The following is an 18,324-nucleotide window of genomic DNA, read 5'->3' as shown; positions in this document are numbered from 1 at the left end:
CAACTCTTTGAAACTATCATGGACAGCTACCTCCACAAACTTTTTCGAGACATCCATGAACTGCAGAATCTCAAGCACCTTGTGCCTAGAGTCCTGCTCAGTTAAAAGTTGGAAAGGCACTGATTTTGTCATAGTCTTCACAAACCCTGCAAAGGAGAGATCCTCCAGGGGAGATTTCTGCCATTCTTCCACAGACGGCTTGGAGGAAAGGTCCTCCGATTCCTCAGTAGAGGATATGGACGCTTACCCTTCCCAGAGGTCATAAGGGGCTTCTCCCTCACTGTGATCCCCTGGGGGTGCGGGGGCTGGGAGACCCAGCTGCGTCCAGGGTCTGGGCCTCAAGGGCACCGAAAAAAGGCGCCAGAGGCACCGATGGGCCTCGAGGTCGCAGGAGTGTTGATGGATCCGCCGGCATTGGCGGTATCAGCGGCATTGATGGAATCGATCCCAATGGCCCTGGGAGAGTGGGAAGGTGGCGAAGCACCATGCATCTCCGAGCCGCCATCAAACCCGATGGCCCTTCCTCCTTGGAAGAGACACTCACCGGTATGGGGGCTGGTGGTGGTGGCAGCTGTGCCCCTTTTGGCCGTGAAGGGGTTTGGTGCACCGAAGCAGACTGCGTTGGTAAGACACCAAGCAGCATATTGAGCCGCTCCAGTAAGGGTGCCAGCATCAGTGGAATAAGCTCCTGCAACGGTGGTGGTCCTGGTGGAACCGGAGACTTGAAGCCCTGCAGGGACTGGCCGACTGCCAACTGCACGCGCCTCTCTAACTCCTCCTTGAAGGCAGCAGATGACAAGACTGAGGAGGAGGCGGCGGAATCGGGACATCCCCCGGAGAAGCTGGGGGGCACCGATTCTTCCACCAGTAATCGGTGAAGGCCTCAGAGAGGCTTCAGAGGGGCCGGATGGAACTGCTTTCTCTGTCCCAGTACCGTTTTGGAGAAGGCACCGATGTCTATGCCAGTCCGTGGCTCAGTTTTGATGACGATGAGCGGCGACGATGTTTTTTTGATCACTCTTGGTGGTCACCATGGTCTTTTCCGGGATTGAGGGAGACAGAGAACAACCCAACTGAGGACAGGACGACAGAGACTGCAGTCAGCCCCCTGCTCCCAAATCAGGTCCGGAGGAGCAGTCGAAGTGGTGACTCCGGAGTTGAAATTTGAACCACCTTACCGAGAGGGATTTAGTTTCCCGATGCCGATCATGCATCCAGTCCTTTGGGGCTGAATAATTTCTCCATCTTATTGAGATGTGCCCGATGGTCCTTTGGGGCTATCTGGGCACAAGGGTCACAACCACAGACATCATGGGATGCCCCCAGGCAGCAGTCACAGACCTCATAAGGGTCTGTGATGGACATAGTCTGGGGGTTCTGGGAGCACCGGCGGAAACTGGTCGACACCATCGGAAAAAGTATGTGGCACGCAGTCAATGGTTGGCGGACACTGTCAATGATCTACCGCGAAGAAGCAAAAAACTTACCACGTTGCGGAGAAAGGAACAGACGAAAAATCTGAGGGACCCTAAGCGATGCGGGAAGCAAAAAGTTTGAAAAATTGTGAAAAAAGCGCAAGTTCACAAACCGTGAGGCAGCAGCTTCATGGAAAGGAAGAGACTGAAGAGGGACACCGCGTGGGTGCATGGTTGACGGCATGCTGGGCATGCTCAGAGTGCCAGTCAAACGTTTCTAGAAGTTTTCCATGCCAGTCTCCATCCGATGATGTCATTCATATGTGAGGACTACCATCCTGCTTGTCCTTGGAGGAACAAAGGGATCTGGACAGATGGGATAGACTGCATTTTTTGTGGTTAGGTAGAGTGGCTATTTGCAAGATGAATATCCTCCCAAGATATTATTTCTTCCAGACGCTACCAGTATGAGTTCCAGCTGGATGCGTAAGTTATTTTGATTTATTTGACACCATCAACCCCCATAGGTGTCATGCAGAGTTCTTTTTCTAGAGAAACTAAGAGGGGGTATTGGGGTACCTAACGTACTGTGGTACTATGTGGCAGCACAGCTGAGTAATATGTTGCAGGGTCATGTGGAAGTGCATACTAAGGCTTGGGTACTTATTGCATACTTTGTGGTGGGGGACTCCCCCGCTGGACATCCGTGTATGGTCCTCTGTCCATCAGGGGCTTATCATCATACTCACGCTTAATCATGGAGGTATGGGGACATGGAGAAAGAGGCTAGCAGGACATAGGTGATTTTTCCACCACACCTCGTTTTTGTTTAATAAAAACTTTATTCCAGGTCTGGAGGCTGGGGTTATAGCGAGCTGGCTTGGAAGGGGATAACAAGATTAGAGCAACTTTGGGTTGGTCATGGTTTATTGTCTTTCGAAAAACTGCATCAAATATATCACCTGAGCGACTGATTTTACCTGTAACCAAGTGGCTCATTACTTTTGGGCTGAGAAAATAAGCTCTGATCTACAGAAGGGCAAAACACTTTTTGTAGGTTTTTGTGATCAAGCTGGAGGGATTAAGTGGCCCATATCTAAGATATATACACTGCTAAACGGGGCTTTGACCTCGAAACAACATATTTCAATTAGCCTGGGAGAAAGATTTGGGAGAATCTCTGGAAGCTAGTGTTTGGGATCAGTGTTTCTTGGTTACCAATAGGATGGGCCAGTTTCAGCCCTAATAAAAGAAAATGGATACAAGCTACTCCACAAATGGTATCTGACCTCTGCTAGGTTGAGTACAATGTTTCCCCATTTAGATAACAAGTGTTGGAGGGGATGTGGTTCCATGGGCTCATTCTTCCATATGTGGTGGGAGTGTTTGGAGGCGAGCAGGTTGTGGGATAGAATCATAGTGCGAGATATCCTTAGAATCTGTTTCTAAAGATCCCAAAGTACATCTGTTGAGTATACCAGCTGAGACTGGGAACGAAACTCAGCAGTGCTTGATGATGCAAATTTTGATTGCAACCAGGTGTGAAATTGCCATGATGTGGTGCTAGCCTACAATGCGAACTATTAAGAGCAGTCTCTTCCAGGATTGGGAAGGTATACTCTATATGGAAAAACTTATGGCCCTTTGCAATATGTTACGTACTTTTGAGGTTTGGAAACCTTGCGTACAGTGGAAAGATAAACAATAGGGGTACCGGGGGGAGGCGGAGGTGAAAAGAAGGGAGCTTGTATTAATCTAGGGGTCTCTAGTGGAGTTTCAGGGGGGTTGGTTGGTTGGGGGTTAGGCTAAATGGCTAAACAAATCAGTCTATGTGAGGTACTTGGTCTGTTGTTTAATGCTTTCAGTTTTTGACCTGTGCTTCCAACACAGTAGAAGACTTGATTGTAATGTTTGTGATTTTTCCATGCTTTGGATTCTAAAGTATTAAACTACTGGTGTTTGCACGTCTGCTAATAAAGATTTAATTATATTAAAAAAAAAATTTCCAACATCACACTGTGGTCAGTCTGTCTTACTTTTTACTCCAAATTTTATCAAGGATGTTTAATCTCATGAATTTGTTACAAGACATCTGTGAGACTCCCTTAAATCCCAATCCTTAGGCTATGAATGACAAAGCCGGAGTGAAGCTATCCATGTTTGGCAGACAATGGATTTACATTTTCAATGGTGAACAATAATCAATGGAGCAGAGTGTGCTTTCCCCATTTCTAGAGCTTTTATGATGCTACTAAGTGCTTTTCTTTTTCTCTTGCATGGATTTTCTGGTGCTGAAAAAGATAGGCTTTGCGACTGAAGCATTTCTCACATTCTGCACACATAAAAGGTTTCTCTCCTCTGTGAATTTTCTGGTGTATGAAGAGATTTGAGGTTTGGCTGAAGCTTTTCCCACATTCATTACACTTATGTGGTTTCTCTCCTGTGTGAGTTCTCTGGTGCACAATGAGATTACATTGCTTTCTGAAGCGTTTTTCACAGTTAGGGCATGCATATGGTCTCACCCCTGTGTGGATTCCCATGTGCTCCCGAAGATGGGCCCGTTTTGTGAAACTTTTATCACATTCAGTGCAAGGATATGGTCTCTTTCTTTGAAGAACTGTTTGCCGTTGGATGGGGTATATTAATTTAATGAAGCCTCTTTCAAAACCAGTATAGTTAGGCAGTATATCTTTTGGAGGTTTCCTTTCCTTTTTTTTCACCTTTTGCTGCTTATTGCAGGTATTTTGACTACAAGGAATATCCATATGGTTTTCAGATGTAATGTCCAATAATGACTCATTCAGCTTCCATTTCTTAGTGCAAGTTCCGGAATACTGCTGCTTCCTTCTGGGTTTTGGTGCTTCACTGTCGTCTGTGGAAATAAAAAGAGTTAGCTCTTGATTTACCTTGTGAAAATATAGGTAACAATAAATGCATACGAACACTCAGTTCCCAATGATATCAGAATGACTCAAGTATGACAGTGAGAAAGTGAGATGGACAAAATCCTCCCCGTCTCGGAGCATGTTTGCTCTCTCACTTATCTGTAGGGCCGCTCACAGTACGTGGCTATTTCTGGAAATAATGAGATCATTATTCAAAGCACTTTCAGTGCTATTTAACTGGATATGCGTAACTTATGCTGTTAAATAGCAGCCACTGAGTATATGCTTACATTCAGCAGACGCCGCTTAGCCACAAACGTCACTTATATGGCTAAAACGTTATCCACATAACTTGTAGGCGTGTTGTGGGCAAATCGAGGTTGAGCAAGTCAGCTGTACAAGTTATGCAGCTAACTACTGATATTCGGTCTTGGCCACATAAGTTATGCAGCTAAGTTTAGAGCAGGTAGAGAGTGCATCAAGCTAAGTACAAATCAACTCCTCTTCTATCGTTCATCGATTCTAACAGCAGAAAATCTTCAGTGATGTCAACTTTGCTGTTCGTAACTCTATGTATGTAAAGCCGCACCCCCCCAAAACTACCCCATCCCCCCAAACCCCACACAGAGTTAAAAGTGCTCCCTCTTACAGTGGTAGAAATAGTAAAGTTACATATTAGTCTCTTTCTCCCTCTCCCAATGGCATATGCGATTAAAACCTTTTCGCCCGATAATACATCGCGGGTACAATGCACAGAAAAAAGGTGTAGTTATTTCTAGCATTAAAACCTGCATTGCTGTGCATTACTCTATTGTATTTGACATTAGGAGCCACTCACTACTATTCACTCCGTCCAAACCCCTCCCCACTTGCATAGCAAATGCAACATTTGCATAATAGCACGCGTTGTGCTAGTTAACATGCATATTATGGCGTTATCGCTAGCGTTAAGGCCCTAACGCAAAATGATAAATGATCCTGTTAGACTCCTAAAACTGGACAAATGAATTGCCAGCTTAAATTTAGGTGAATATTCAGCTGAAAACTTAGGGTCCTAAGTTTGGCTGAAAATAGGCACTTTAGGCACTCACCTTTTTTTTTTTTTTTTTTTGAGTATTAGCCTCAAAGTGCCTTCAGAGACCTGAGCCATTCCTAAGGATCATATTCTGTGTCCTGAGGGCTTTTTGCTTCTAAGACCATCGCTGTTGCCCAAACATTTTGTATTTTTCCTAAGTTTATAAAAAAGTTAAGTAGCTTTTTACCTAGAAGTACAAACATTAATACAAAACTTCTTCCTCTGCCACTCTATGATTGCCCATTTGAGACAGGTCCTCTTGCTGGCTCAGCGCTCCAAGGGAAGTCTCAAAAATTAGCCCTAAAGTGGCATTCTCCTTCACTCACCCCGACCAGAGGCTTGAATGCATCACATCATACAAGCTGCTCGCTCACTCCCTCTTTTCCCTATGGGCAGCAGACTAACATATTTCCTGTGCTCCAAGCTGTGCTGAGCCACATGAGCTATTACTGTACTGGTAGGTGCAAGAAAAGTTGCCTTTTATTTCAATGAACAAGGACTGGCTGTAGGATTCCATGAATAGATCATGAACCATATACTGTTAAACCTAACATCAGTTTGACCGTGGTGGTAAAAGTGATGTTGTATCCATGTAACGTTATAGTATTTCCATTCATGGTTTCTCCTTGACAAATAGGATGCAGGGGTACTTGCTCTAATAGAGATGATCAAAAACACTGCAAACCAAAACCTGCTCTCTAGTCCAACTTGCTAAAAATGACTCACTTTTGATGGGGTTATGAAGGGTCTTCCTTCCTTTTGAGTCCTGATGACCCTTGGAGTCTGATTCTTCCTCTTGTTTAATCCATAAGGAAATGTCAGGATGGAAAACAGCACGGCCTGTTATCAAACAGAAAATGTATCCTTATTTGGTGTTTTCCTAATCTGAAGGGTAGAGCATCAGGTTCTAAGGTGACTGCAGCAGTTTGCAAACTTTAACTATAGCTTAACCTCTGCTCCCCAGTTCAGGCTTCCCTGCAGCAATGCTTCCTGGTGTTGTTCCTGGGAGGGAAGGAGGCTGCAGTGGTGTGATGTAATAAACAAATCTGGAATGTCCCACCTCTCAGCTTCTGGGCATGCCTTCAGCATTTTGAAATGCCACACTTGGATCTCCTAACATCTTTAGTCAAAAAGGGAGATGTAGTTCACTTACTAAAGCCTCCTGCAATGCCCCATGGCCCACCAGTATCTATTCAAAGCTACGCAGTGTCTATTCAAAGCTACACAGTGTGTTCCAATGATCTAGAAAAAAAACAGATGGAGGTACCCTTATGCTGCTAAAAATAAATGTATTTCATTTCAAAATAGAACACTTATATACATTAAAGTTGCCATGATCTTCTTGAACAGATACTACTATCTACCTCTTCAGGGAGGTATGTTTATGTAAAATACATTCCAAATACTAAAATCTGATTTCTAGCCTGTCTATTCAAAGAACACAAGGTGGGTTACAAATAAAAACAGAAAAACAGCAATATTAAAATACAAGCAAAATATACTATATTAAAATGGCCAATGCAAATTTACAAATAAAATATAATACAAACAAGCTATAATATACTAAAATAAAATAATCTAATTCAATAAAATAACTAATGCAATACTAATATCCAACAAAATTCTCATGAAGATCATCATAAAAACCCTGGAAAGGAGTGTCCCTGGAAACCGTCCTTAACCAGTACTGGACCAGGCATCTAGTCTGGTCCACCTTAAAAGCTAGACACTCAGGTAGCTCGGAGGGGAGATCTCCAGAGAACAGTAATAAGAGTCTGGGCCCAACTGGGAATAGACAGGCCCTGGGTCTCCAGGAGAAGGCACCTCCTACAAGAAGGTGAATACTGATGAATGTGAATATTGAAAGTAAATCCTGAGATGTGAATACTGAACACAAATCCGGAGTGTGAATGTGGCTGAAGGTAAGTCACCTTTGAAAATAAAGTTTATATAAGAAAAATCAGAGTCCAGTGTAGGTCTATCCTCTGAGGAGTTACAGACTGTTTGTGCTAACCCACAAACCCATGTCAACAAGCAACAGCATACAGTCATACAAGTCAGACTGTAGCGTATTCAGGCCTGCTGTGGCCACAGGAATAGTTTAGGAATACAATAAGACTGGACCAGAGATAATAAATGTATTTTGAGAGGATCAAGTGATGGTGTGAAGGAGAGTGGATGTAGCTTTCCCTTCCTGGCTCGAGGTTTAGCCATCCAGCCCCATCCATAACAGCCAATGCTAATATAAGGGCCCCTGCAGATAATCATTTGGTTCGATTATACATTGCTATCGATTTCTGGGGGCGATGTCAATGCGGACCGCCAAAAAGGAGAGAGAAAAGGACAAGGACAGAGTGTGGCCTACAGATATGCCGTCGGATGACGATGCAGGAGCCATAGAGACACTTGTCCCAGCAAACTGGGCCGATATAAAAGCTGCTGTAGTGGAGGCCCTGGAGCTGGAATTTAAAAAAATATCGAACCAAATTTTGGACCTTACTACCTTGATCGCCGGATATGAAAGATGCTTTACTGAGTTGGAGCAACGGGTCTCAGATACTGAAGATGGCCTCCATGCCTCACAATCGAAGCTGGCAGCCTTGAAGATGGCTATAGCTCAGCACACAGACTGTCTGGAGGACCTCGAAAACGGGTCCAGACGATCGAATCCCCGGTTCGTGGGGCTGCCAGAATCCCTCGATGAAAAAGAGCTCCCTAGGATGATGGAAGCGTGGCTGACCCAGGAACTACACATTTCTCAGGAGCGTGGACCCCTGCGTGTTGAACGTGCTCACAGGTTAGGCCTGAAGCGGACTCAGCAGATCACCCTCGTGTAGTTATAGTGAAAATTTTAAATTTCGCTCACAAAGCAGAGATCCTGCAGGTAGTGCGTGGGGGGAAAGCCCTTCTGTATGACAATAAAAAGTTCCTTGTCTTCCAGGATTTCTCCGTGGCCCTTTCAGCACAACGACATGCACTTTCCGCCTACTGTGCAAAATTGCACAACCCAGGCCTTCGTGCAATTGTCGTCTACCCAGCTAAGGTCCGTGTGATGACCCCCGGAGGCCCACGCTGGTTTTCAGATGTGGGGGCGATACAAGATTATATCAACTTGCTGGATGGGCCATCAGCAGATCCCCGGGAGCCCCCTGATGATCATGAGAGATAAACAGGGCAGGGAGAACCCTGGTTAACTTCAGTTTCGCCGCAGCAAGGGGAGGAACGTGAACCACTTGGTTTTTTTTTCTATTTTTACTACCATTTGGTTCTTTTTCGGACCTCCAGCACGGTCTCACATTGCCTGCGCAGATTTCCGTTATATTTCTGGGCTCCTTCACCTAAGCGCAGGCCATCCACTTTGCTTTTCTTTCTTGGGACGGACCATTTAGCCTAGCACCTAGTTTTGCAAGAACTGTTTTTCATGTGTTCTTGGCTGGTTTGTGAATGCTTGGACATGTTGTCTTGTTCTCTTATTATGCTACCCCATATTTGGTGTGTGAGTGGGGCTGGGGTGCGAGCTGTTAGCGTTTTAGTGATCTCAATATGGGGTTAAGAAGAACAAGGGGAAGAGGAGGGGGATGGGGGGAAGGGGAAAGAAAAGGGGGGGAGGGGGGTTTACTATGCTCATGTTATGTCAGTGTTCCTTACGTGTTTCTCAACTGGTTGCTGCTGGACACATTGCCTCAAGGGGGTGGTCTATGCTGAGAGGGCCACGCCTCTTAGATATGTTTAAGACGCAATGCTTGTTGGCCTTCCTGATCTGTCTTGATGGCTAGCCTAGGCACTTGTATTTTTTCATGGAACATGTGTGGTATTAATTCCCCCATCAAAAGATCCAAGATCCTGCAGGCTTTAAAAAGGAAGTCAGCGGATCTGGCCTTTCTACAGGAAACCCACCTGACCGATATAGAACATGCAAAATTACGTCAAAATTGGGTGGGGTCAGTACATTATGCATCCGTCAACACTAGGTCCGCGGGGGTGGCCATTTTAGTTCGGAGAAATCTACCAATTAAGATTATAACGGAAATTAAGGACCCCTAATGCTGCTATCTAATCTAGTGACAGAGTTCAACCACACCCCCCTGGTTCTGTGTAACATTTTCGCCCCGAATACATACAGCGCACAATTTTTCCAAATCCTACATCAATTGCTTCTTCCCTACATAGATTGTCACGTAATTGTTGGAGGGGATTTTAATGCAGTGCAGGATAAGTCCTCCGTTGCCCAGAATGAAGGGGCTTACAGTAAGGGGATTTGGCTTTTACAGACCTCATAGAAACATAGAAGTGACGGCAGAAGAAGACCAAACGGCCCATCCAGTCTGCCCAGCAAGCTTTCACACCTATTTGTTTTCATAATCTGTTACTCTGACCGCTGAGGTCAGGGCCCTTATTGGTAACTTTTTGGTTCCAATTCCCTTCCACCCCCATCATCGATGCAGACAGCAGTGCTGGAGCTGCATCTAAGTGAAGTATCTAGCTAATTGGTTTGGGGTAGTAACCGCCGTAATAAGCAAGCTACTCCCGTTTGTTTACCCTGCATGTGCAATTCAGCCATTGTTGGTTGTCTGAATAAAAATCCTCTTTACTTAATTCCCTCTGTTGCTGAAGCAGTGAGCTGCGCTGGATACTTATTCCAAGTCAAGAATCATGTTTAATTGATTCGGGGTAGTAGCCACCGTAACAAGCAAGCTACACCCATGCTTATTTGTTTACCCAGACTATGTAATTCATTCCTTGTTGGTTGATGCTGATATAAATCGGGCTGAAACAAACATAAAAAAAAAATGAAAAAGAATCGCCATGAAACTGAAACTGACAACGGAGGGAGTCCTCAGAGAGAATGAGACCCGCCCACAAAATGACATCATCATGCTAACGGCAGAGCAGGTAAAAGACGCCATTCCGTCGGGCAGCGAGGGTGAGGGGCAGCCCACTAGCATCGGGTGCCCTGAGAGACAATCCCGGGCTGAAACATAAAAAAAAAAAATGAAAAAGAATCGCCATGAAACTGAAACTGACAACGGAGGGAGTCCTCAGAGAGAATGAGACTCGCCCACAAAATGACATCATCATGCTAACGGCAGAGCCGGTAAAAGACGCCGTTCCATCAGGCGTTGCGCGCCGGGCGTCGCACGCCGAAGGGGCGCGACAAAGGGGCTTTCCCCTTTGTGCTCCCCTTCGTGCTAACTTTCGTGCTTTGTGTAAAATAAGTTTAGTTATGTTTGTTATTTAATTAACCTCTATTAAGCTGTCTAAAAAGTTTGCATTTACATTTTTAATTCTAGATGTTCTATGTATCCGACTAAGGATTTATATTTCCTGCTTGTTCAGTTTGCAATGTAAACCGGCCTGATTTGCATTTTATGCAAGGTCGGTATATAAAAATTAAAAATTATAAATAAATAAATAAATCATCTTTTCTTCATTCTCTCTGCCATTGAAGCAGAGAGCTATGTTGGATGTACATTGCAAGTGAAGTATCAGGCTTATTTGATTTGGGGTAGTAACCGCCGAAACAAGCAAGCTACTCCCCTGCTTTTTTGTGGATGCAAATCCTTTTTTCCACATTTCCTCTTGCCGTTGAAGCATAGAGCAATATTGGAGTCGCATTAACTGTGTGTATGTTTATTGAATAAGGATATTAATCTCCAGGTAGTAGCCGTCATTCCCGCAAGCAAGCCACCCCTTGCCTCTTCTCTTCATTCACATCCTCTAGACTTTATGGATCCACAGTGTTTATCCCACGCCCCTTTGAAATCCTTCACAGTTTTGGTCTTCACCTCGTCCTCCGGAAGGGCATTCCAGGCATCCACCACCCTCTCTGTGAAGAAATACTTCCTGACATTGGTTCTGAGTCTTCCTCCCTGGAGTTTTAAATCATGACCCCCTGGTTCTGCTGATTTGTTTGCAACGGAAAAGGTTTGTCCTTGTCTTTGGATCATTAAAACCTTTCAAGTATCTGAAAGTTTGAATCATATCACCCCTGCTCCTCCTTTCCTCCAGGGTGTACATATTTAGATTCTTCAATCTCTCCTCATAAGTCATTCTATGAAGACTTTCCACCTTTTTGGTCGCCCTTCTCTGGACCGCCTCCATCCTGTCTCTGTCCCTTCGGAGATACGGTCTCCAGAACTGAACACAGTACTCCAGGTGAGGCTTCACCAAAGACCTGTACAAGGGGATTATAACTTCCCTTTTCTTACTCAATATTCCTCTCTCTATGCAGCCCAGCATTCTTCTGGCTTTAGCTATCGCCTTGTCACATTGTTTTGCCGACTTCAGATCATTAGACACTATCACCCCAAGGTCTCTCTCCTGCTCCGTACATATCAGCCCTACTCCCCCCATCGAATACAGTTCTTTCGGATTTCCACACCCCATGTGCATGACTCTGCACTTCTTGGCATTGAATCTCAGCTACCATATCTTCGACTATTCTTCCAGCTTCCTTAAATCCCATCTCATTCTCTCCACTCCTTCCGGCGTGTCCACTCTGTTGCAGATCTTAGTGTCATCCGCAAAAAGACAAACCTTACCTTCTATCCCGTCCGCAATGTCTCTCACAAAGATATTGAACATGACCGGTCCCAACACCGATCCCTGCGGCACTCCGCTCAACACCGCTCTCTCTTCAGAGTAAGTTCCATTTACCATCACACATTGTTTTCTGTCCGTCAACCAGTTTGCAATCCAGGTCACCACCTTGGCACTCACTCCTAAGCTTCTTATTTTATTCACCAGTCTCCTGTGCGGGACCGTATCAAAAGCCTTGCTGAAATCCAAGTAGATGACATCGAGCGCTCTTCCTTGATCCAATTCCTTAGTTACCCAGTCAAAAAAGTCAATCAGATTTGTCTGACAGGATCTTCCCCTGGTGAATCCATGCTGCCGTTACACTAAGTGGACACCTGGCGTACTTTGCATCCCTTTAACAGAGACTTTACCCACCTCTCCAGAGTGCACGTGACGCACTCTAGATTAGACTACTTCCTGGTGAGCGCCCGTTATTTTTCCAAAATTTCTGAAGCTGGGATTGGAGATATCGTTCTCTCTGACCATGCCCTGATATGGATAGAGCTGTCACAACCCCCCATGGCGCCCTCAATCTTTCACTGGCATTTACCCATATTTCTTAGCGGATGAAGTCCCCTTTCAGGAGTATCTCCGGGAGAGATGGGTGGATTTCTCCAATTTGAATTCCAAACATAGTAGAGATCCAATATTATTTTGGCACACGGCTAAGGTGGTATTGACGGGCGACAATTTCCTATCTGGCACACAAAAAGAAAATCTTGGACAAATGGTTGCTGGCCCTCAGCATCCTGCTCCAAAGGGCAAAGCAGGCTTTGATCAGGTCTAATTCCCAGGCACATAGAGAGTCCTATCTATCCCTGCAAACAGCGATTAATTCCCTTTTGCACCAGCGGGCAAAGAAGAGCCTTTTGTATTTTCAGTTTAAACTTTATAGGTTTGGAAATAAAAAAGGGAAGCTGATGGCCAACTTGATCAAATCCACACGGGGATCCCGTTATATACCAGCCATCAAAACCTCGGGAGGCTAGATTGTCAATGACACCCCTTTCATTCTGCAATCCTTTCACAGATATTACTCTGAATTGTATAAATCTGGTGGCTGGAGTCCCGAACGTTGGGAGGGTTTCTGCACGTGCCTTCCTCTCCCCCTTCCATCACATCCGACCAGAGTCAGAGTTTAAGTGAGCCAATTTTGGAAGATGAGGTGTGGTTGGCCATCTGTAACACACATAGACTGAAAGCCCCCGGCCCGGATGGCTACAGTTTGGAGTTTTATAAATGTCTCATAGACCCACTCACACAACTTCTCCTACAAGTGTTCAATACTTTGATTATTACTGGTGCTTATCCTAAACATGGGAATGTGGCACATGTGACCCTCATTCCCAAACCTGGGAAGGATCTGTTAGAGCCCGCCTCTTATCGCCCCATATCCCTGCTCAATGTGGATCACAAGATTTTGGCAGATAGGCTAGCAGGTATTTTGCTATCTTTGATTAAATCAGGGCAGGTAGGTTTTGTTAGGAAACGCTATGCCCTCACTAATATACAGCTGGTGACCGTTGCCATGGCGCTCTGCAATCGGATAGACATTCCATATCTGGGTGTTAGTTTCGATGCGGAAAAAGCCTTCGATCGGGTGGAATGGGGATACATGTTTCATTTGCTTAGCTCTTATGGATTTGGTGGGTTCTTTTATAAGGCCATTCAATTGCTCTACCACTCCCCGACTGCCTCTATCTTGGCAAATGGAGCACACTCCACTCCTTTCCCTGTTTTAAGGGGCACCCATCAGGGGTGCCCACTGTTACCACTACTTTTTCTTTTGACCTTAGAGCCCATGCTACTAGCCATGCAGGAATCGACCGCAATACGAGGCATACAATGTCACTCCCGGGCGAAGAGGGAGATTTTCAAATATGCAGCATTTGTAGATGGCATCTTAGTTTTTCTCACCAATCCTCAGAGTTCGCTACCTGCATTGCTTGATATGTTTACCACCTTTGGTGCCTTCTCTGATTTGCGGATCAACTGGGATAAATCGGAAGCTCTGGTCTTCCCGGAGGCTCTCAAAGAGCGCTGGGGTGGTGCTTTCCCGCTGCATTGGGCTGGTGACGCCATCAAATACCTTGGGATCCATTTGTACGTTGACTTAACAGCCATTTATAATCTCAACATACTGGGCCTGCTTATGCTTACTCAGGATAAGCTGCGTGCTTGGCGGGAATTACCTTTATCTCTTGGGGGTCATATTAACCTCTTTAAAATGGTTCTCCTGCCTAAATGGCTTTACATCTTAAAAAATTTCCCGCTTTTGCTTAAGCAACATGATATTGGGCGCTTGGACAAACTGCTACGTGTTTTTTTGTGGAGGGGGAAAAAGGCTCATATACCCCTGCCTTGGTTGAAATTGAGGTGGCAGTCAGGAGATATGGGTGTCCCGGACTTTACCTGATACAATGTGGTGGCCAATCTGCACCTGGTAAGCAACTGAATCTTGAGGGAGTCCACTTTTGTGAATATTCTGGCAGAAAATACTTTGGTAACCCCCATAGACCTGAGATTTGTTCTCCTTGCCCCTTTAACCGCTTTACCCCCTGAGCTCACACAGGATCTCTTAATTTCACCCATTAGGAAGGCTTGGGCTTTTCTCACCAAACAACTGGGAGTGCCTAAAGTCTGCTTCTACCTCCTGCCCATAGCGGGGAACCAGGAATTTCTGGTCTCCCATTCCTCCAGTTTTAAAGGATAAGGGCAGAGGGGCATTACGCAATTGGGTCATTTGTTAGATGTAGAGGGTAAACTACTCCCCTTTGATACGCTGAAGATGATGCATGGATTAACTGATGTCCATCTCTTTGGGTACCTGCAAATTCGACACTTTGTCCATTTCCTTGCGGACCATGCTAGGCAGCCGTCAATTTTCCAGGCATTGGAGGCCTTCTTCCAGTTTGGAAAACAAGGGTCACTTTCCTTATTCACCTATTACAAGGGGTTGCTTCGGGGCCTCCCTACGAGCACATACCATACATCTGTGGCGAGATGGAATTATGACGGGGATTTTTCAGTGACTGTAGAGGCCTTTTCTGCTTGTATGAGGAATATAGCAACTGTTCCTGGCAATATGTACTTTAGGGAAATGCAATACAAATTTCTTCGGAGAGCTTATATTTCCCCACATATCGCATACCATGCTAAACTGGTCACGACAGCTATGTGCCCGCACTGTCATGTGTCCATAGGAAGTTTGTCCCACGCCTTCTGGGCCTGCCCTTTTATTCAAAAGTTTTGGGGAAAGATTGTGGAATATTTGAAGAACCTATTGGATACTCCAATCCATATCTCTCCATCTTTGATCTTATTTGCTTGCATTCCCCGTTACTCATTTGGGGTGTGGGTCCTCGTTTGTTCTTCAAGAAGGCATGTGCGGTGGGGAAAAAAGTTATTTTATTGTACTAAAGAGAGACGGGTGCTCCTTCCTTCTGGGCTTGGCACATACATCTTCACCGCATGATGCAGATGGACAATTTGGCCTCGAGAATGTCACCACAACATCGTTGCAATTTCTTGCAGACTTGGGATGCATATCTGCAAGCACCACCACATCGTTCCAGGAGTCTGGTTCTTAATGACTGATTGAATTTGAGCTGGCTGCAATGTCCAGAGCGCGGAGTTGCATGGCAGCACGTACGAGTATTTCAACGTGGATGTAAGAACACTTAGTCAGTTGGGGAGGGGGGATAAGTGCGAGGGATGGAGGTGGGGAGAATAGAGGACTGGGATTCAAGGGGGGAGTTGGGGAGGGGCAGGCAAATGCTTACTGATTTGTTTGCATATTCATGGTGGTTCATTGGGGATGTATAAAAAACTCTGTGTCCCAGGATATGTCTTTCTCTGTCAATTTGACTGTTGAATAAAAAGTTTTTCATTAAGACTGGACCAACTTAGTTATGGTACAGGTATTAATTTTCAGTGTTCAAAGATACAAGAATCAAGATAGTTATGCCTCACGCAAGGTGAGCTACTACCAGGTAAATGTCCATCGTCTGAGTGTATCGTGAGGTCCTAGCAGCTCCCTGGGGCCTCCTCAAGCTCTCTAGGCCTGGGTTCTTATGGCAGGGTGAAGGAAACCTCCCTTCACCCAGAATCCCTTGCAGGCTTCTGTCTTAAGGAGACCTGGGTTAACAGCCTGAACCAGGCTCCTTAAGGTAGAATAAGGGAGTGTTGGTATACTTCGTCACATGCACTCCAGCCCTCAGCTCGGCCATGTCTGGTCGAGCAATCAGACATGTCTGGGCACACTTCGGTTCTGTCTCCGGTGCCGCCCCCTCTAGCTACATTGTCCCTACCACCTGTGAGTTGTCTGCATAAGGTTGCAAAATGGGGATAATCTCGACCCAGGACTACTAGATTCGGAAGCTTGGAGAGGACAGTCGCTTCTAACATGGTTTGTCCTGCAGCAGTCGTCAAGAGAACATGGGAAGTTGAACATTTTTATTTGTCCCCATGTATGCATGTTACTGTCTCTATTTACATAAGAATATAAGATATGCCATTCTGGGTCAGACCAAGGGTCCATGAAGCCCAGTATCCTTTTCCAACAGTGGCCAATCCAAGTCACAAGTACATGATAAGTACCCAAACAGTAAATAGATCTCTATTTTTTTTTTTATCGTTAATATGTCCTTGAAATAATAAGTTCTGGCAAACAAGCATTTTGCTGCTGCCAGAATCTATCAAGGCTTGGGTAGAAGCTCCCTCCAGCTCCACCTGGATTAAAAAGTCCTTAAGTCATGCATGTGGGACACCCACAAAATTACACCTTTGGAGTTTTGACAACTTGTGATTCAAACGTTTTCCCAAGTGTCATTAACATTCTGGGGCTTCTTCTCACGTTGTTACGCTCCGCTGACTGGGAGCGCTAGGGGGTAAGATGTGTGCCCCTTTGCGGTAAGACGGACCTCATCTAGGTTTGGAGACGACCAGGCCCCTGCCGACTTGCCTGCCTAGTGAGACCAACCAAACATGGTTGGTCTCCGAGTGGTCCTCCGATAACTCCACACCCTTTCGGACTTGCCGCTGGGTAGTGACAGAGGTGGCAGGCCAGAAAGGAGACGAGGACAGACAAGGACTGAAGCTTGAAGGCTGAGATGAAGACTTCGGGACTCTGGAGTAGAACACAAGGCATCAACAACAGGAACGGAAGACATCAGGACATCCGGAAAGGCGAGCGGATGGGAGCTTGCCCATAGAAGGCCTCCGGACCTAGAGTAGATGGAGGCTCAGGGTATCAGAAACGTTCGAGGCAAGGATATCTCTTACGGACCTAGGGAAATCCAGACGAGACAGGAGGAACTGGGATGACTTGGACAAAGACAGATGGGTACTGTTCCTCAGGGCACCCTACACAGCCCACTGACATGGGCGGACCCAATGGGCTGGTCACGGACCACCCTGTCCCACAGCGCGCCCTATCCAACCTGGAGGCTGGTCACGGACCACTTGGGAGCGTGGCAGGCTCAGGAAAGGAATCCAACTGATCGAGGCTCCAATGTCCGAGAACAGGAACCGGACAAAACAGATTTACCCTCGGGATGGACATCTGGAGGACTCGAGGAGCTGGAACATCACAGGAACAGACATCAGGAGCATAAGGACCTCTAGCCATAGAGGACATCAGGCCTTCCAGAACATCAAGGACAGAGAACAAGAACAGCAGAGACAAAACAAAGAGGGATCCCTTGAAATACTGGAACACCAAGCAAGAGCAGGAACATGGAGTCCAAGAGGAAGGAGAAGCTCCTCAGAAAACTGGCTCATTGTAAAGGCAAGGCATGAATGAATCCAAGACCTTTATATAGGCAGAAGAGGGAGTTTCCAGGAAGTGAGGTCATCAGTGGGCCACTCCTATGCTGGCCCTTTAAATCACCAAAAAAGACGCAGCCTCGCCCCCTAGGAAGGAAGCAGGAAACAGGAAGCAGAACCATGGACAGCAGCCATGCTGCAGCTAATGCTGAAGAGCAGGGCGGGGCCGAGGAACAGGCCCAGCGTTGTCTGCAGCTCTCAAGCCGCAGAGGGCAGACTGAGGAGCGACTCCAGCCGCAAGGAAGACCAGGGTCTGCTGCTTCCAGACCACAGGGCAGGCAGAGAGAAGGTAAGAGTCTGCCCATGAGGGCAGAATCATAACAACGTTGTTCCGCTACCTTGCCAAGTGCCCTTTCTGTCCACAGTTAAAACATGTGGACAAGATTAGCACCTGGAACCCAGGTACGGAGGCCGAGCCCCCTATAGAACAATGGATGGCTCATAATCGTTTAAAATTGAATACAAAAAAACCAGAAATACTATTTCTCAGTTATATAGATAATCCTAGCAACGCCCCTCCTGCAAACATAACTTTAGGCAAAGA

General features: G+C 45.9%; 1 protein-coding gene across 2 annotated transcripts in view; it reads right to left on the bottom strand.

The window, feature by feature from the left end:
* Positions 1-3,437: 3,437 nt before the first annotated feature.
* LOC115094355 (zinc finger protein 211-like) overlaps positions 3,438-18,324 on the bottom strand; it is a 64,641-nt gene continuing 49,754 nt past the window's right edge. The window contains exons 7-8 of one of the 2 annotated variants that reach the window (XM_029607326.1): positions 6,102-6,215; positions 3,438-4,287 (exon numbers count right to left, since the gene is read on the bottom strand). In XM_029607326.1, coding sequence (XP_029463186.1) covers positions 3,656-4,287; positions 6,102-6,215 — 746 coding nt within the window. In that variant the 3' untranslated portion in view covers positions 3,438-3,655. The remainder of the gene's footprint in view (positions 4,288-6,101; positions 6,216-18,324) is intronic. The other variant, XM_029607327.1, reaches the window with a different exon arrangement.

The sequence above is a fragment of the Rhinatrema bivittatum genome, chromosome 6 (assembly GCF_901001135.1).
Source record: "Rhinatrema bivittatum chromosome 6, aRhiBiv1.1, whole genome shotgun sequence".
In the NCBI taxonomy this organism is placed as follows: Eukaryota; Metazoa; Chordata; class Amphibia; order Gymnophiona; family Rhinatrematidae; genus Rhinatrema; species Rhinatrema bivittatum.
Note: the sequence above shows the minus strand (reverse complement) of the source record. Positions and strands in the feature narration are given on the sequence as shown.